General features: G+C 34.6%; 1 protein-coding gene across 1 annotated transcript in view; it reads left to right on the top strand.

Moving 5' to 3' along the window:
• Nucleotides 1-3,407: 3,407 nt before the first annotated feature.
• LOC144453440 (adenylyltransferase and sulfurtransferase MOCS3-like) overlaps nucleotides 3,408-19,042 on the top strand; it is a 19,209-nt gene continuing 3,574 nt past the window's right edge. The window contains exons 1-9 of the mRNA XM_078144734.1: nucleotides 3,408-3,532; nucleotides 4,081-4,252; nucleotides 5,327-5,419; nucleotides 5,797-5,917; nucleotides 6,471-6,545; nucleotides 7,252-7,369; nucleotides 7,827-7,935; nucleotides 8,504-8,566; nucleotides 9,903-10,066. Of these exons, the coding sequence (XP_078000860.1) occupies nucleotides 4,117-4,252; nucleotides 5,327-5,419; nucleotides 5,797-5,917; nucleotides 6,471-6,545; nucleotides 7,252-7,369; nucleotides 7,827-7,935; nucleotides 8,504-8,566; nucleotides 9,903-10,066 (879 nt within the window). The 5' untranslated portion in view covers nucleotides 3,408-3,532; nucleotides 4,081-4,116. The remainder of the gene's footprint in view (nucleotides 3,533-4,080; nucleotides 4,253-5,326; nucleotides 5,420-5,796; nucleotides 5,918-6,470; nucleotides 6,546-7,251; nucleotides 7,370-7,826; nucleotides 7,936-8,503; nucleotides 8,567-9,902; nucleotides 10,067-19,042) is intronic.

Below are 19,042 nucleotides of genomic sequence, written 5' to 3'. Positions count from 1 at the left end.
TCTTCAAACAAAAGAAAAAAAAAATCTAAACCTAACACTGTCTGTATGACTTTTGAAAACAAGGCAAGGCTCTTCAGTCTGTGTTACTGAACTTATATGAGCACATTCAGCTCTGGTCTTTTCTTTTTCAGAAATAAAGGCATTTTGAATTTTGTAATGTGTTCTTGCTTTCTGGAATACACCCAGTAAATGTTTGAAAGTAAAAGAAGGTCGACTTGTAATAGTATGAGTGAATCCATGTATTGTTTCAATTACATGTAAAGTTGAATATTGCACCAACAGCACCATTCTTGTATTCAGTCAAAACGCAGCCTTCTTCTTGACTTGTACACAAAGTTCCTCCGTAAACCAAACCATTGCTAGATAAAGGATAGAAATGGGAATGTGTTAACAGAACTGTCGCATCATTACTGTTTACATTCGTATGATGTGAGTGCCCCCAGTTGTCATTAAAGTCATATGATGTCGGCCTTCTTTTCATACGCATGTCCTTTACTGTGAGCGCCCCCAGTGGTCATACAGTGCACACGGAGTCAGGAACTCCTAACTGTAGACACAGTATTTGACCCAAATATGTAATGTGAAAGATAAAAATTGATCATAAATGCATTTCCTCGCTTTCCAATTGATGTAGGCTAAACTTGGACATAGTACTTCCACCTTTGTAAAAGTATTTTAATACCCCAAATGTCAAATTAATAGTTCTTTTTGGAGACTTGGGTGTAGTAGCAGTAGATGTTGCACCCTTTATATTTTTCGGTTTTCCCCCTATAAAAAACGACAGCTATATGATCTTTCTGTGATATGCTAACTGATTGAGATCTACACACTCCAGCAATATGGCTGATGCTTTAGCGCTGTAACCATGGTAACATATACTTACAGTGATGGAATTCTGTGGAAGACCAGTGATTTTAACCAATCTCATCTTCAGTTGCTGACTTGGACAGTAATATCGTAATTTGTAAACTCTGAAGGCAGCTTGAAGAATACTTTCATTGTCAGCCGATATGATGACACTCTTGTCATGATGGAGAAAGTGTAGTTTATGTGTATGGTGTAGAGTGTGGTGGGTGGGTAGCCGTCTTTGTTGTATACATTTGTGTTCAGTGAGTCGCCTCTGCCAAATCATTTCATCTTTACTGTTTTGTCTATGTTGTATTGCCTCATGTTCAGTGGGTTCCATCAACAGTGTCAATTCATCTTCTGTTGGTTTTACGTAGTTCATCATGTTGTCTGTACATGGTTTCATTTGGCGTGGCACCTTGTCATTACTTGGTTGCTTCTGTTGTGTCACCCTATCTGTCCTTGGTAGTCTTTGCTGTGTCACCATGTCTTGTATGGGTTTTGGTATCACCTTGTCTCCCCCTGCTGTCTGCTTTTGGTGTGTCTCATTATCTCCGCTGGTTTGCCTCAAGTTATCTTCATTGGGTTGCCTCAGGTCACGTGTGATTTTGTCCCTACATGGTTGGCTCGTCTGTACATGTACCACTCTATCTCCATTTGGTTGCCACTGGTATATCACCTTGCAGGCATGATACACAGTCTTGGAACCTGAAGAGAAATGAACAAATAACAAATTAATTCATGAATGAGCAACACTGAATCTTAATAAAAAGCTGTTAACCTACCCTCATTTAGTACCTAGTTATACAGGTTTATCTCACCTCATAATATAATGCCATGGTGACTCAGAGTGACAAGGGTGTCAAACTAAGTATTGTGAAGTGTAATAACCAGTGTACATCGCTATCAGTACTACGAAACTTAAACTGAGAATTCTGTTCATTTTGTTTACCTCTGTTTCTCAGCGTTTTATGACATGTTTGGAGGGTTCGAACCGTATGACGGGAAATTAATGAAAGGTTGCTGAATCGAAGCTTTTGGTACTACCTGTGCGTGTATCATGTTCGCGTACATGATTAGCGTAATAGTTCCTCTGAACCATTGTTTCAAAAAGTCGATCGTTGCTAAGCTCTGGAAATGTGTGCTCCGAGGACTCCGACACGGTTCCGTCCCGACTCCACGGAGACGTATTGGAGTCCTCGGAGCGCATATTTCCAGAGCTATAATCTATCCAGAAATGATGCTTACCAACTCTTTGAATCTCTGAATGTTTTTCGCTTCGTTTCTGTACTGTGTCTTTTCCGTAACCCCGTTCAATCTCTAGACTAGAAACAGGCTCGTTAATCTTATCCTTACACTTTGATGGAGAGGTATCCGTTTTTGTCCCGAGCAGTTGAAGACAGAGTTTATCAATAAGGAAACCAACTGGCAATGAACATATTTCGTTGAAAATGTCAAACTTCATCGTATTTCCCGTCAGCTACGAAGGTGTGTGTGTGATGAGCACGTTTGCTTGCAGTGTGAGATGCAATGATTTTTATACACTTTGAATCCGATTAAAGATGCAGCATGGCGATTGGCGTTTTAAAAAGTACCTATTTGACACCCAATTTGTAAGCGAATCTTTAAAAGGCCAGTTGCGGCAACACAAAACTTTCACACTTTAGTTTAGCAAGTCAAATAAATGTAACTAACAATGGTGGGCTTAGACGGGATGCGATACGGCAGAAACACAATGCATATAAGGTGCCAAGTAGCTAGTTAGTGATTTAACCCATCAAAGAAAGACAATACAACCGTTTATCTTTGAATCAATTAATTTAGACTGCGAGAGACTGGTTTCCCTAGATTTCTATATTTGGGGTGTGGTTTAGGACGAAGGCTGAAACGGTGGGTGTCAATCATGGTGACTAGTGGTCGAGACTGGTAGAACCTCATTACCATCGTTCTATCATGCAAACAGTGAAAACTGTGAAATGTTTGTCTTGTCGGTTGAACTTTTGAAGTTTTATTTGATAATAAGTTATGCTGCATATATGAAAACTGAATGTGCTTTCTTGGTTACTATTGTGAACGAATCGTTTGCAATCAGTCATTGTCCAAAACCACTGTAGACTGTTGTGGTTTATTTGAGGTTATTATCATTTTATATATAAAGGTATGTCATGTTGTACGATACATATCTCGAAGAAATTATATTGCGTATGTTAAAAATAAACTAAATAGCCCAAAGTAAAATTATCACAATTCCGTTAGTATCTACAGGTGGCTTGGTCTGATATGTTTATAGAAGTTTATGAGGCAACACAACTCACGCCTCGTATTTACTATTGTATTATTGTATCATTCAGCGTAAACTTTTTTAGTTTTAGTTTTACCGCTTTAGTGCCAACACTTTCCGATAAAGCTATTAATTTGCCTGACTCGATCTCGTGATTCTACTTAGAATAGAAGTAGGACTTCCAAGTAAAGCAATTAAAAACAAAGTAATGGGTGTGAGGGTATAAGAGGGCGCACCACATCCGTAAACAGACTTGACTAGACTCACATGTGTATCAACATGGCGAACAAGGTAGTGAATGATCGCCGAGAAGAAACTCTCGACGAATTACTAAAACTCCGAGAGGAATTAGCGAAAAGAAACGAAGAAATTCAAGATCTACAAAATAAGTTAAAGACATACGAGGTAATAAACGACTTCATTTGTAGAGAATTTCTGCGTGACATGATCGGTGTGTCCAATCACAGGTGCATGTTTTGAAATTATTCATATGAATGGTTCGTTTCCAAATGTACTGTATATTGTTGTCACTTGAAAGGGAGACAGTTATTTCATGAATTAACGAATTTGATTTTTTTGGTCTGTTAGGCCTACGTTTGTCATACAGACAGACAGACAGACAGACAGACAGACAGACAGATCGACAGACAGACAGACAGACAATTATGTTTGTCATAGCCATACATACATACATACATACATACATACATACATACATACATACATACATACATACATACATACATACATACATACATACATACATACATACATACAGGTAGACATACATACAGACAGACAGACAGACAGGTAGACATACATACAGACAGACAGACAGACAGACAGACAGACAGACAGACATGTTCTAAATGCCACAAGGTCTGATTTTAAAAGCAATATTGTTGTATGTATGTCTCACACTAAACCCCGTCGTTTTTTTTACTTTCCAAAAGAAATGGCAGACGACAGAGTCATCCACTGGTGAGGCAATGAAGCAGCTATATGATATTATAGATGATACTAATTTGGATAATATACCTCATTTGAAAAGTACAGACAAATTAGACAATCCAAGTATTAGTAGACACAGCAGACAACTTATTCTACCAGAGATAGGTGTTCAAGGTTAGTTTATATAAATGGTTCTGTTTATTACCAACACAGAACCCCCTCCCCCCCCCATTTAATTATTATGACTATAAGAAAACATAAATTGCTAGACGTTGCAGAGAGAATATTATATCAGAGATAAGTGTCAAACTTTAGTTTAAATGTCTACTGGCCTTCCCAGTAACAGGACCCCTTCAACCATTCTATTCCCACCAAAATGGAGCCCAGATAAATTACATAATTATGGCACTTCAGTTAGACAATATATATCCTGTTAGAGATTTGTGGCAAAGATGTATACTTATAGTTAGCATACCTGTAGACTTCAAAGACCTTTCACTACTCCGCTATCCTAACTGACATTGTGATTTTTTGACCAGGATGTAGCAAAAATTAAAAATCAAAATGTCAGTAGGATAGTGTCGTAGTGAAAGTTTTTGAAGTCTGCAGGTAGGCCAACTTACAGTGAGTGTGAATTTCCACTTTCCAACTGTCAATTGTCTACCATAAGACTCATGCAAAGCAGCCCATCCCATTAAAATCATATAATTTATGTATACATACATACATGGTATACTTCACATTGCAGAATGAGTCAAGATCACTAAATACCCAGTTGGCCCAGTCATGACTTGTAGTTACATTGAGACACATCAACCTGAAGTCTAGACCAAGTCTAGCGACTTGATGTACATAATTCTGTGCTTGAAAGGACATCACTCAAGTACATGTACTTATTGTATGCTTGACAGACTTAACTTTGTAGGAAGTAATAGTGTATATGTGAGTGTTTGCATCAAGAAAAGTGTTTGTTCCTGGATATTTGAAATTTTATAACTTTTTGGATTACATGATGACTATTCGTGAAATGATTGCAGTAGACCAGGACTCTTTAACATTGGCAATTCATGTGTTTTTAGACTGCATTTAAACCGATAGTTACAATTAGCGCTATGACCAACTGTCAGTAATTGATGCAAGCCATGTATGTGTCTGATTGTAGATGTATGCCGAAAGTAATTTACACTGGGTAATTAAATTCCAGATTCTGAAAATAAAACATTAATTTCAATTTGTTTGTGAACATAGGTCAAGTTGCCCTTGCCAACACTTCTGTACTGATAGTTGGAGCAGGGGGACTAGGTTGCCCATCAGCCATGTATTTGGCAGCAGCAGGAGTTGGTAAGTATTTCAGTCTCAACAAATTGATTTTCAGATTCCTAGCAGGGTAGGTCAAAGGTGGGTCAAAGGTCAAAGACAGGTTAATTATTATAGAGTGTCAATTAATTAATTTACAACTTGCCAACACTTTTATACTAGAAGCAGAATGATAGGATTGTCCATACATAGGCATTTCAAAGTAGCCAATCACAAGGTATGTTAATGAGAATGATATGTGTATTTCTAATAGCCAATCAGTGCAATTGTTATATTATGACTCCATAGTGCTAGTATACATTCTAAGTGATACATTTAGCAGCAGTCTGACTGTGTATACATTTTTTTCAATGATACATTTAGCAGCATTCTGATTGTGTATATTTTGTCCTTAAAAATAGGTCGTCTTGGATTTGTAGACTACGACGAAGTAGAATTGAGTAATCTTCATCGTCAGGTGTTACATACAGAAAACAGAATTGGTGTGGCCAAGTCAGCCTCAGCAGCTACAGCTGTCAAAGGGTAAGATTGGAACACAAGTTTAAAGTGGTTATCTTTGGCAACATCAATTAAATTTTTTGTTTGTCGTCAGTGTGTGTGTGGGTAAGTTTTTACATACATTAACAAACTTTTTAGACATGTTTTAAAATTTTGTAATTTATTTTTTTTACACACAAGGATTTAGTATATGTTGTTTCACATTGTTTTTCCAAAAGTATAAAAACATAGTACAGTTGTTTTATGAATTCAAAATCCAAAATGAATACCAATTTGTCAAGGTTTCTGTATGCTTTGAAAATGTTCATAAATAATGTGTCAACATACCAGAAGATTGTATGATCGTTGCTTGACAAAGTCAAAAAAAACATTTACTTCCAATGCGATGTCTAATGAAATATTCTTGTGACATGACATCCAACCACTTTTCAATCAGAAATTGAATTTCAACAACTTTTATCATTTCAATGTAGATAATTTGATTATGAATATAATGTTGTCTATGGGCATCATCTACAATAAATTTGTACTATAAAACAGCCATAAATCATGATATCTGTTTGTTTTTTTGTTTCAGATTGAATGCTTCATTAGTATGCGTACCTTATCACTTGGCATTAAATAGTAGTAACGCTCTACAGATTATCACACAATATCCTTTTATGACGTACACCTTAGAGTATCTTTGCATGAAAAATGGTGTAGATTAGATATAGCTGTCAAGTATCCGTAGCTGCTTCCTTGTGTAACACTGTTAAGGAAAAGAACATGTTCATGGCTGTACCTCAATCGTGACTGTGGATACCATCTCCCACCTATAATAGTGTACTGTCAGGTGATTTCATTAGGAGGTCACCTGACCAAATGGCATAACATCATTACACTGATGGCGTCTGAGTGATTTGGATGAAAGCTATGAAATCACTTCAAAAACTAGATCCTAATAAAGTAACTTACTACTACTACTATATATTAGTAATATGGAGTCACGTATCAATTTCTATTCTACTATGTTCACAGTGCTTCAGTAAGTTTCCATATCAAAGCTTGGTACACTGTATATATCCAAATAGGGAATATGGAACAATCCAAAATGTAATAATCTGCTGTGAGATTCTGTTCCATTCAGGGTTTATGAACTGAAGAAGAAAAATTAACATTGCTAATTTTGACATTGATGGTCAAAGATTTACAAGTTGACAGAAAGAACATTTCGATCGTGTTATTGCACAGACTCCAAGAATTAAGCTGAAAAAAAATGTCAAAGGATGTCATGTTAAGGTATGGTTGCTAAGGAGGCATGATGTTGCTATAGTAACTTTGCTTGATGTATGGTAACTTCTTCCTTAATGACATACATTTGACATCATCTTAGACTGCAGTGACAATGTAGCCACTAGATACTTACTAAATGATGCCTGTATACTGAGTGGTAAACCATTGGTGTCGGGGAGTGCTTTGAGATTTGAAGGACAGGTAAGTGACATTCCCCCCTCCCCCTCCCCTTCCCCCACCAGTCTAAAAGATGCCTGTATACCGAGTGGTACATCATTGTTAGCAGGAAGTGCTTTGAAACTGGAAGGATAGGTAAGGAACTTGTCATAAACTATCACCTGGGGTGGGTCAGAGAAAAAGACAAATTGTTCAGAAATTTGACAGCATACCCCCCCCCCCCCCCCCCCCCCCACTAATATTGTCTGCTCTAAAGTAACACAAAATATAAACCTTTTATGTATGGATTTTATATTTTGATGACATTTGAATTAAAAAAAAAATACACATGACCAGAAGAAAAAGAAAGACAAGTGATGGTGAATGTATATGTCATTCCAATCCCTTGCTGAGTACTTGGTACAGTGGAGAAAACAGACACTAGTCTGATTAGAGTTTTCAGATAAATACATGTACATGTAATGTTTTTTTTTTTCAACAGCTGACAGTATACAACCATAAAGGGGGACCATGTTATAGGTGCCTCTATCCAAAACCCCCTCCCGCTGAAACTGTCACTAACTGTTCTGATGGGGGTGTTCTTGGAGTGGGTGAGTAAATACCATGTTATACAAACTATCCAAAACCCCCTCCCCCTGAAACTGTCACTAACTGTTCTGATGGGGGTGTTCTTGGAGTGGGTGAGTAAATACCATGTTATACAAACTATCCAACCCCCTCCCCCTGAAACTGTCACTAACTGTTCTGATGGGGGTGTTCTTGGAGTGGGTGAGTAAATACCATGTTATACAAACTATCCAACCCCCTCCCCCTGAAACTGTCACTAACTGTTCTGATGGGGGTGTTCTTGGAGTGGGTGAGTAAATACCATGTTATAGGTGCCTCTATCCAAAACCCCCTCCCCCTGAAACTGTCGCTAACTGTTCTGATGGGGTGTTCACCTCCATCCTCTTGTCCTGGATAACAATTAATTTCTTTTTAAACAATTCTTTCAACATTTTTTAAGAATTAAAAAGATTTCACCATCATTATGCAAATCTTTTTGTTGCTAAACATACTGTCGCTAACTGTTAAAAGTTACTGGTGGGTTGAAAATGGCTTCCCTTAATTCTAATCTTATTTACCGGTAATCTGATGCCATCTGTGTTGTCTTTCTAGTTCCAGGTATCATAGGCTGTGTGCAAGCATTAGAAGCGATAAAGATAGTAACAGGTATTGGGTGTATCCTTTTATCTACCGTAGACACTATGATGAATATCAAGTGTATGGTTACAATCAAATGACAGTTTTTGTTAACTTCAAATAGATAATGTCAACTGAGTTACTCCTATGTTAGTTTGTTTGTTTTTTTATTGTAAGTCTTCCATATGAAGATCAGTGTGTGTTGTTTAGTACAGGAAATAGTGATACAACAGTAGGATCCATCAATTAAATACTAAGTTTGCTGTCCTTTACATATGTAATTTCCTCAAAACATACCAGGCAGACAGGAAAAAAAACAAATTAAAAAAAAACACCCACAATGCAAGCATGTCATATATCACTTTTCCGTTGATTCATTTTCTGTGCGTGCCTAAATCTACTACACTGGTGAAATATAAATGTCAAAATTCCAAAGTTTGATTGACACAGACAACTATTTAGAAATATGTTTAGTAATTCTGAAGATATTTGAACGGTCAAGTCTTTCCATTGACAATAGTATGAAATATGGCCTTGTGCGAATATTTTGAGCAAAATGAAAATGTGTTTGTTTTTCCTACAGACAAACCTAGCCATTGGCATCGCCTTATTAAAAAAATTGAACTGGTCAGAATGTGTACAATTACATTTCTTTCATTTTGAGCCGTCTGATAGATTTATACTTTTGAAAAAATGAGTGTTAGTACCGATACAAGTTGATATTACATGTACTTTGTGCTCTTCTGTACAGTATGGTTAAACAGGACTGTCAACCAGAACAGATCATACTGCCATCTAGTGGTCAGTTATAACTAGTAAACTAACAGTACACTAACAGAGTACCACAACTGGTTATACTGCCACCTAGTGGCAAGTTGTAACTAGCAAACTAATAATTTTGAAGATTATTGTAGCTCACAACAGATTACAATGTACTGGATACTTTACAAAGTTGAGCTTTTTGTGATTATTTCAATATTGTTCATCAAACTGATCAATAATTTTATTGAACAAACACTGTTGTTCTCAGTATCAGTAACTATAATGTCAAAATTGCTTCTCTGTACTGATACCTCATACCATTTCATAGGGTTATAACTGTTACATCAATGGAACTTAATCAAACCATAAAAATGCTATTTAAATGACAACAACTTAATTAAACCATAAAATGGCTATTTCCATGACAAGAACTTAATAAAATCATAAAATGCTTATTTCCATGACAACATTAACTGTTCCATCAATGAAACTACCATAAAATGGCTATTTCCATGACAACAACTTAATCAAAGTATGAAATGGCTATTTCCATGACAACAACTTAATCAAACCATAAAATGGCATTGGCTATTTCCATGACAACATTGATCAGCTTCCTATTCTCAGAAGTTATTGGTGTTTGATGGAATGGACGGAACCTTCCGTACAATCAAACTAAGACCCAGGAAAGGCAGCTGTGAAGTTTGCGGTGACAATCCAACCATCAAACAACTTATAGATTATGAACAGTTCTGTGGAGCTAAAGCAACAGATAAGGTGACTATAGACTTACTTTCATAAAAAATATTTACAAACTTATCATTCCATTGTAGTTAATGGCGTTCTGTAGTTGAAATGTAACCCCCCCCCCCCTCGCATCCTACTCGTTCCTTCGTCATCCCCACCCCAGAGGTAACAAGTACTGGTAAGTTGTGACAGGGTTATTATGAAATAAATAAAAGTGGAAATACCAAATTCACTGTTTTATTGCCTTTTTACCAAATTACATTATTAAAGTGCCCATATGAATGAGGATTTGGTATTTATTTTGGATTTTTAATTTCTAAATCTAAAACACTTTTATCATGGCTTCCTACATGAAAAATCAATGTGAAACAACATAGACCAAGTCTGTATTTGTAACTCATTACATTACAGAAAGCTAAAATACAATGTATGTGTAAAATGTTTATTATTGATCGTACAGTAACAAACATTTGACACATTTAGTAATCTTTTGCCATTTATTGAGTTACAAACAAGGACTTGGTCTATGTTGTTGTGCATTGATTTTTCAAATAGGAAACCATAATGAAGTTGTGTTATAGATTAAAAATCCAAAATAAATACCCCAATCCTCATCCATATGACCACTTTAAAAGGCCATGTCATCATATAAGGAATAAAATTTGGGTGAGAAAAAAAGTTGTTTGGCATAGCAAGCTGTAGAAAAAAAAAGTTACTCTCGAACAGCACCACGCTCCAGATTCTTGCAGCTCCACCGTTACGATGTACTTATGCAAGAACCTGGGATTGCATCATGGGTATTTAAATTATACAAGAGACATGTTAACTGTTATGGTCTAGTGGACTTTTCACTGACTTCAAACTTGTAATTTATTTATCCACCTTATTCATTCATGCACAGCACACATACACGACCATCAATCGAACCGTTCACCCATTTCAACACAGTTTCAACAATCACAGCTAGAGTAATTATTAACTATCTCTTGTAGATTTATGATGTCATTCACTGATACTGTGTGATACATCAACCTAATCAGCAGAGTTCCTAAAGTTGTTGTAATTTACAACTAGTTTGTTTTTTATTGCATGATCACGTTATTTTCAACCGAGCCCATTTGTCAATTTCAAAACTCATTAAATATTCATCAGCTGACAAAAGTCCACCAGTAGAGTCATCGCACCGTAATTAGATTATTTTTATCGTACAATTGACATTTACGTCAGGTATGTCTAGTTTTTCTGTTTCCGATGGATTGTTTGAACATCTCAATACATCAAATATTTATGCACACTGTGTATCATTGTCTCACTTGATGATGCATCGGTTGTATCCATGCTCTAGTTGCTATGGTAACCACTACTTTAATTTTCCATAAAGCCATACATTTTCAATGATGGTAGGCATAATGCAAAGCCAACATAGAGACTAAAAAATCTATAATCGCTGATGTGATATTTACTTACTAAGGTTTTAATGCTACTGGGATGTGTACATATATATTATTATTACTAGGATGTTGGGAATATAACCAATGTCATATATATACCCTATATCAGATATATACCCTATATCAGATATATACCCTATGTCATATATATACCCTATGTCAGATATATACCCTATGTCATATATATACCCTATGTCATATATATACCCTATGTCAGATATATATCCTATGTCATATATATACCCTATGTCATATATATACCGTATGTCATATATATACCGTATGTCATATATATACCCTATATCAGATATATACCCCATGTCATATATATATCCTATGTCAGATATATACCCTATGTCAGATATATACCCTATGTCATATATATACCCTATATCAGATATATACCCTATGTCATATATATACCCTATGTCAGATATATACCCTATGTCAGATATATACTCTATGTCATATATATACCCTATATCAGATATATACCCAATGTCAGATATATACCCTATGTCATATATATACCCCATGTCAGATATATACCCTATATCAGATATATACCCTATATCAGATATATACCCAATGTCAGATATATACCCCATGTCATATATATACCCTATGTCAGATATATATCCTATGTCAGATATATACCCTATGTTAGATATATACCCTATGTCAGATATATACCCTATGTCAGATATATACCCTATGTCAGATATATATCCTATGTCATATATATACCCTATGTTAGATATATACCCTATGTCAGATATATATCCTATGTCAGATATATATCCTATGTCATATATATACCCTATGTCAGATATATACCCTATGTCAGATATATATCCTATGTCAGATATATACCCTATGTCAGATATATACCCTATGTCAGATATATACCCTATGTCATATATATACCCTATGTCAGATATATATCCTATGTCAGATATATACCCTATGTTAGATATATACCCTATGTCAGATATATATCCTATGTCAGATATATACCCTATGTCAGATATATACCCAATGTCAGATATATACCCTATGTCATATATATACCCTATGTCAGATATATACCCTATGTCAGATATATACCCCATGTCAGATATATACCCTATGTCAGATATATACCCCATGTCAGATATATACCCCATGTCATATATATATCCTATGTCAGATATATACCCTATGTCAGATATATACCCCATGTCAGATATATACCCTATGTCAGGTATATACCCTATGTCAGATATATACCCCATGTCAGATATATATCCTATGTCAGATATATACCCCATGTCAGATATATACCCCATGTCAGATATATACCCTATGTCAGATATATACCCCATGTCAGATATATACCCCATGTCATATATATATCCTATGTCAGATATATACCCTATGTCATATATATACCCTATATCAGATATATACCCCATGTCATATATATATCCTATGTCAGATATATACCCTATGTCAGATATATACCCTATATCAGATATATACCCTATGTCAGATATATACCCAATGTCAGATATATACCCTATGTCAGATATATACCCTATGTCAGATATATACCCAATGTCAGATATATACCCTATGTCATATATATACCCTATGTCAGATATATACCCTATGTCAGATATATACCCTATGTCATATATATACCCTATATCAGATATATACCCTATGTCAGATATATACCCAAATGTCAGATATATACCCTATGTCATATATATATACCCTATGTCAGATATATATCCTATGTCAGATATATACCCCATGTCAGATATATACCCCATGTCATATATATATCCTATGTCAGATATATACCCTATGTCAGATATATACCCTATGTCAGATATATACCCTATGTCAGATATATACCCTATGTCAGGTATATACCCTATGTTATATATATACCCTATGTCATATATATACCCTATATCAGATATATACCCTATGTCATATATATACCCTATGTCAGGTATGTACCCTATGTCATATATATACCCCATGTCATATATATACCCTATGTCAGATATATATCCTATGTCAGATATATACCCTATATCATATATATATCCTATGTCAGATATATACCCTATATCAGATATATACCCTATATCATATATATATCCTATGTCAGATATATACCCCATGTCAGATATATACCCCATGTCATATATATATCCTATGTCAGATATATACCCTATGTCAGATATATACCCTATGTCAGATATATATCCTATGTCAGATATATACCCTATGTCAGATATATACCCTATATCAGATATATACCCTATGTCATGTATATACCCTATGTCAGGTATGTACCCTATGTCATATATATACCCCATGTCATATATATACCCTATGTCAGATATATATCCTATGTCAGATATATACCCTATGTTAGATATATACCCTATGTTAGATATATACCCTATGTAAGATATATACCCTATGTCAGATATATACCCTATGTCAGATATATATCCTATGTCATATATATACCCTATGTTAGATATATACCCTATGTCAGATATATATCCTATGTCAGATATATATCCTATGTCATATATATACCCTATGTCAGATATATACCCTATGTCAGATATATATCCTATGTCAGATATATACCCTATGTCAGATATATACCCTATGTCAGATATATACCCTATGTCATATATATACCCTATGTCAGATATATATCCTATGTCAGATATATACCCTATGTTAGATATATACCCTATGTCAGATATATATCCTATGTCAGATATATACCCTATGTCAGATATATACCCAATGTCAGATATATACCCTATGTCATATATATACCCTATGTCAGATATATACCCTATGTCAGATATATACCCTATGTCAGATATATACCCCATGTCAGATATATACCCCATGTCAGATATATACCCTATGTCAGATATATACCCCATGTCAGATATATACCCCATGTCATATATATATCCTATGTCAGATATATACCCTATGTCAGATATATACCCCATGTCAGATATATACCCTATGTCAGGTATATACCCTATGTCAGATATATACCCTATGTCAGATATATATCCTATGTCAGATATATACCCTATGTCAGATATATACCCCATGTCAGATATATACCCTATGTCAGGTATATACCCTATGTCAGATATATACCCTATGTCAGATATATACCCCATGTCATATATATATCCTATGTCAGATATATACCCCATGTCAGATATATACCCCATGTCAGATATATACCCTATGTCAGATATATACCCCATGTCAGATATATACCCCATGTCATATATATATCCTATGTCAGATATATACCCTATGTCAGATATATACCCTATGTCAGATATATACCCTATGTCAGATATATACCCCATGTCAGATATATACCCTATGTCAGGTATATACCCTATGTCAGATATATACCCCATGTCAGATATATACCCCATGTCAGATATATACCCCATGTCATATATATATCCTATGTCAGATATATACCCTATGTCAGATATATACCCCATGTCAGATATATACCCTATGTCAGGTATATACCCTATGTCAGATATATACCCCATGTCAGATATATATCCTATGTCAGATATATACCCCATGTCAGATATATACCCCATGTCAGATATATACCCTATGTCAGATATATACCCCATGTCAGATATATACCCCATGTCATATATATATCCTATGTCAGATATATACCCTATGTCATATATATACCCTATATCAGATATATACCCCATGTCATATATATATCCTATGTCAGATATATACCCTATGTCAGATATATACCCTATATCAGATATATACCCTATGTCAGATATATACCCAATGTCAGATATATACCCTATGTCAGATATATACCCTATGTCAGATATATACCCAATGTCAGATATATACCCTATGTCATATATATACCCTATGTCAGATATATACCCTATGTCAGATATATACCCTATGTCATATATATACCCTATATCAGATATATACCCTATGTCAGATATATACCCAAATGTCAGATATATACCCTATGTCATATATATATACCCTATGTCAGATATATATCCTATGTCAGATATATACCCTATGTCAGATATATATCCTATGTCAGATATATACCCCATGTCAGATATATACCCCATGTCATATATATATCCTATGTCAGATATATACCCTATGTCAGATATATACCCTATGTCAGATATATACCCTATGTCAGATATATACCCTATGTCAGGTATATACCCTATGTTATATATATACCCTATGTCATATATATACCCTATATCAGATATATACCCTATGTCATATATATACCCTATGTCAGGTATGTACCCTATGTCATATATATACCCCATGTCATATATATACCCTATGTCAGATATATATCCTATGTCAGATATATACCCTATATCATATATATATCCTATGTCAGATATATACCCTATATCAGATATATACCCTATATCATATATATATCCTATGTCAGATATATACCCCATGTCAGATATATACCCCATGTCATATATATATCCTATGTCAGATATATACCCTATGTCAGATATATACCCTATGTCAGATATATATCCTATGTCAGATATATACCCTATGTCAGATATATACCCTATATCAGATATATACCCTATGTCATGTATATACCCTATGTCAGGTATGTACCCTATGTCATATATATACCCCATGTCATATATATACCCTATGTCAGATATATATCCTATGTCAGATATATACCCTATGTTAGATATATACCCTATGTTAGATATATACCCTATGTAAGATATATACCCTATGTCAGATATATACCCTATGTCAGATATATATCCTATGTCATATATATACCCTATGTTAGATATATACCCTATGTCAGATATATATCCTATGTCAGATATATATCCTATGTCATATATATACCCTATGTCAGATATATACCCTATGTCAGATATATATCCTATGTCAGATATATACCCTATGTCAGATATATACCCTATGTCAGATATATACCCTATGTCATATATATACCCTATGTCAGATATATATCCTATGTCAGATATATACCCTATGTTAGATATATACCCTATGTCAGATATATATCCTATGTCAGATATATACCCTATGTCAGATATATACCCAATGTCAGATATATACCCTATGTCATATATATACCCTATGTCAGATATATACCCTATGTCAGATATATACCCTATGTCAGATATATACCCCATGTCAGATATATACCCCATGTCAGATATATACCCTATGTCAGATATATACCCCATGTCAGATATATACCCCATGTCATATATATATCCTATGTCAGATATATACCCTATGTCAGATATATACCCCATGTCAGATATATACCCTATGTCAGGTATATACCCTATGTCAGATATATACCCTATGTCAGATATATATCCTATGTCAGATATATACCCTATGTCAGATATATACCCCATGTCAGATATATACCCTATGTCAGGTATATACCCTATGTCAGATATATACCCTATGTCAGATATATACCCCATGTCATATATATATCCTATGTCAGATATATACCCCATGTCAGATATATACCCCATGTCAGATATATACCCTATGTCAGATATATACCCCATGTCAGATATATACCCCATGTCATATATATATCCTATGTCAGATATATACCCTATGTCAGATATATACCCTATGTCAGATATATACCCTATGTCAGATATATACCCCATGTCAGATATATACCCTATGTCAGGTATATACCCTATGTCAGATATATACCCCATGTCAGATATATACCCCATGTCATATATATATCCTATGTCAGATATATACCCTATGTCAGATATATACCCCATGTCAGATATATACCCTATGTCAGGTATATACCCTATGTCAGATATATACCCTATGTCAGATATATATCCTATGTCAGATATATACCCTATGTCAGATATATATCCTATGTCATATATATACCCTATGTCAGATATATACCCTATGTCAGATATATACCCTATGTCAGGTATGTACCCTATGTCATATATATACCCTATGTTAGATATATATCCTATGTCAGATATATACCCTATGTCAGATATATATCCTATGTCATATATATACCCTATGTTAGATATATACCCTATGTCATATATATACCCTATGTCAGATATATATCCTATGTCAGATATATACCCTATGTCAGATATATATCCTATGTCATATATATACCCTATGTTAGATATATACCCTATGTCAGATATATACCCTATGTCAGATATGTACCCCATGTCAGATATATACCCTATGTTAGATATATACCCCATGTCAGATATATACCCTATGTCATATATATACCCCATGTTAGATATATACCCCATGTCAGATATATATCCTATGTCAGATATATACCCTATGTCAGATATATATCCTATGTCAGATATATATCCTATGTCAGATATATACCCTATGTCAGATATATACCCTATGTCAGATATATACCCTATGTCAGATATATATCCTATGTCAGATATATACCCTATGTCAGATATATATCCTATGTCAGATATATACCCTATGTCAGATATATACCCTATGTCAGATATATACCCCATGTCATATATATACCCCATGTCATATATATACCCTATGTCAGATATATACCCCATGTCAGAGATATACCCTATGTTAGATATATACCCCATGTCATATATATACCCTATGTCAGATATATACCCCATGTCATATATATACCCCATGTCATATATATACCCTCCCTATGTCAGATATATACCCCATGTCATATATATACCCCATGTCATATATATACCCTATGTCAGAGATATACCCTATGTTAGATATATACCCCATGTCAGAGATATACCCTATGTCATATATATACCCCATGTCAGATATATACCCCATGTCAGAGATATATCCTATGTCATATATATACCCCATGTCAGATATATACCCTATGTCAGATATATACCCTATGTCAGGTATGTACCCTATAGGCTATAAATACCAATATTGATATTTCAATCAGGTGATCTTATACTGAGTAAAGATAGATAAATAAATAAATGCACTGGTGCAAAACTTTTCAATCAGATTGTTTAACCAAGTGTACAAAGCACTTGATGCAACTGAAGCTGTATGTTACACTTGCAGTCCCAATGGGTAGACTAGTATTCACCTATGGTGTTTAGTGATACAAGCTAACTTAATGTGCCTGGAATATATTGTCTTGTTTTGTCTTGAGGGTAGAGTAAACATCAGTCTTCCCAATCGTATATTGAGTTATTTATGAGATTATAAAGTGTAATGTTAGCGACAAATCAACAACTTCATCATCTTAATCCAACAAAGTACCCAACAAATATTTGTGGAATCTGTCATGAAGAATCAGAAACATTAGAACATCTCTTTTTATAATTGTAAGGATACCAAGACTCTCTGGGGAGAAATTATAATTATAATGTAATGG

The sequence above is a fragment of the Glandiceps talaboti genome, chromosome 2, assembly GCF_964340395.1.
Source record: "Glandiceps talaboti chromosome 2, keGlaTala1.1, whole genome shotgun sequence".
NCBI lineage: Eukaryota > Metazoa > Hemichordata > Enteropneusta > Spengelidae > Glandiceps > Glandiceps talaboti.
Note: the sequence above shows the minus strand (reverse complement) of the source record. Positions and strands in the feature narration are given on the sequence as shown.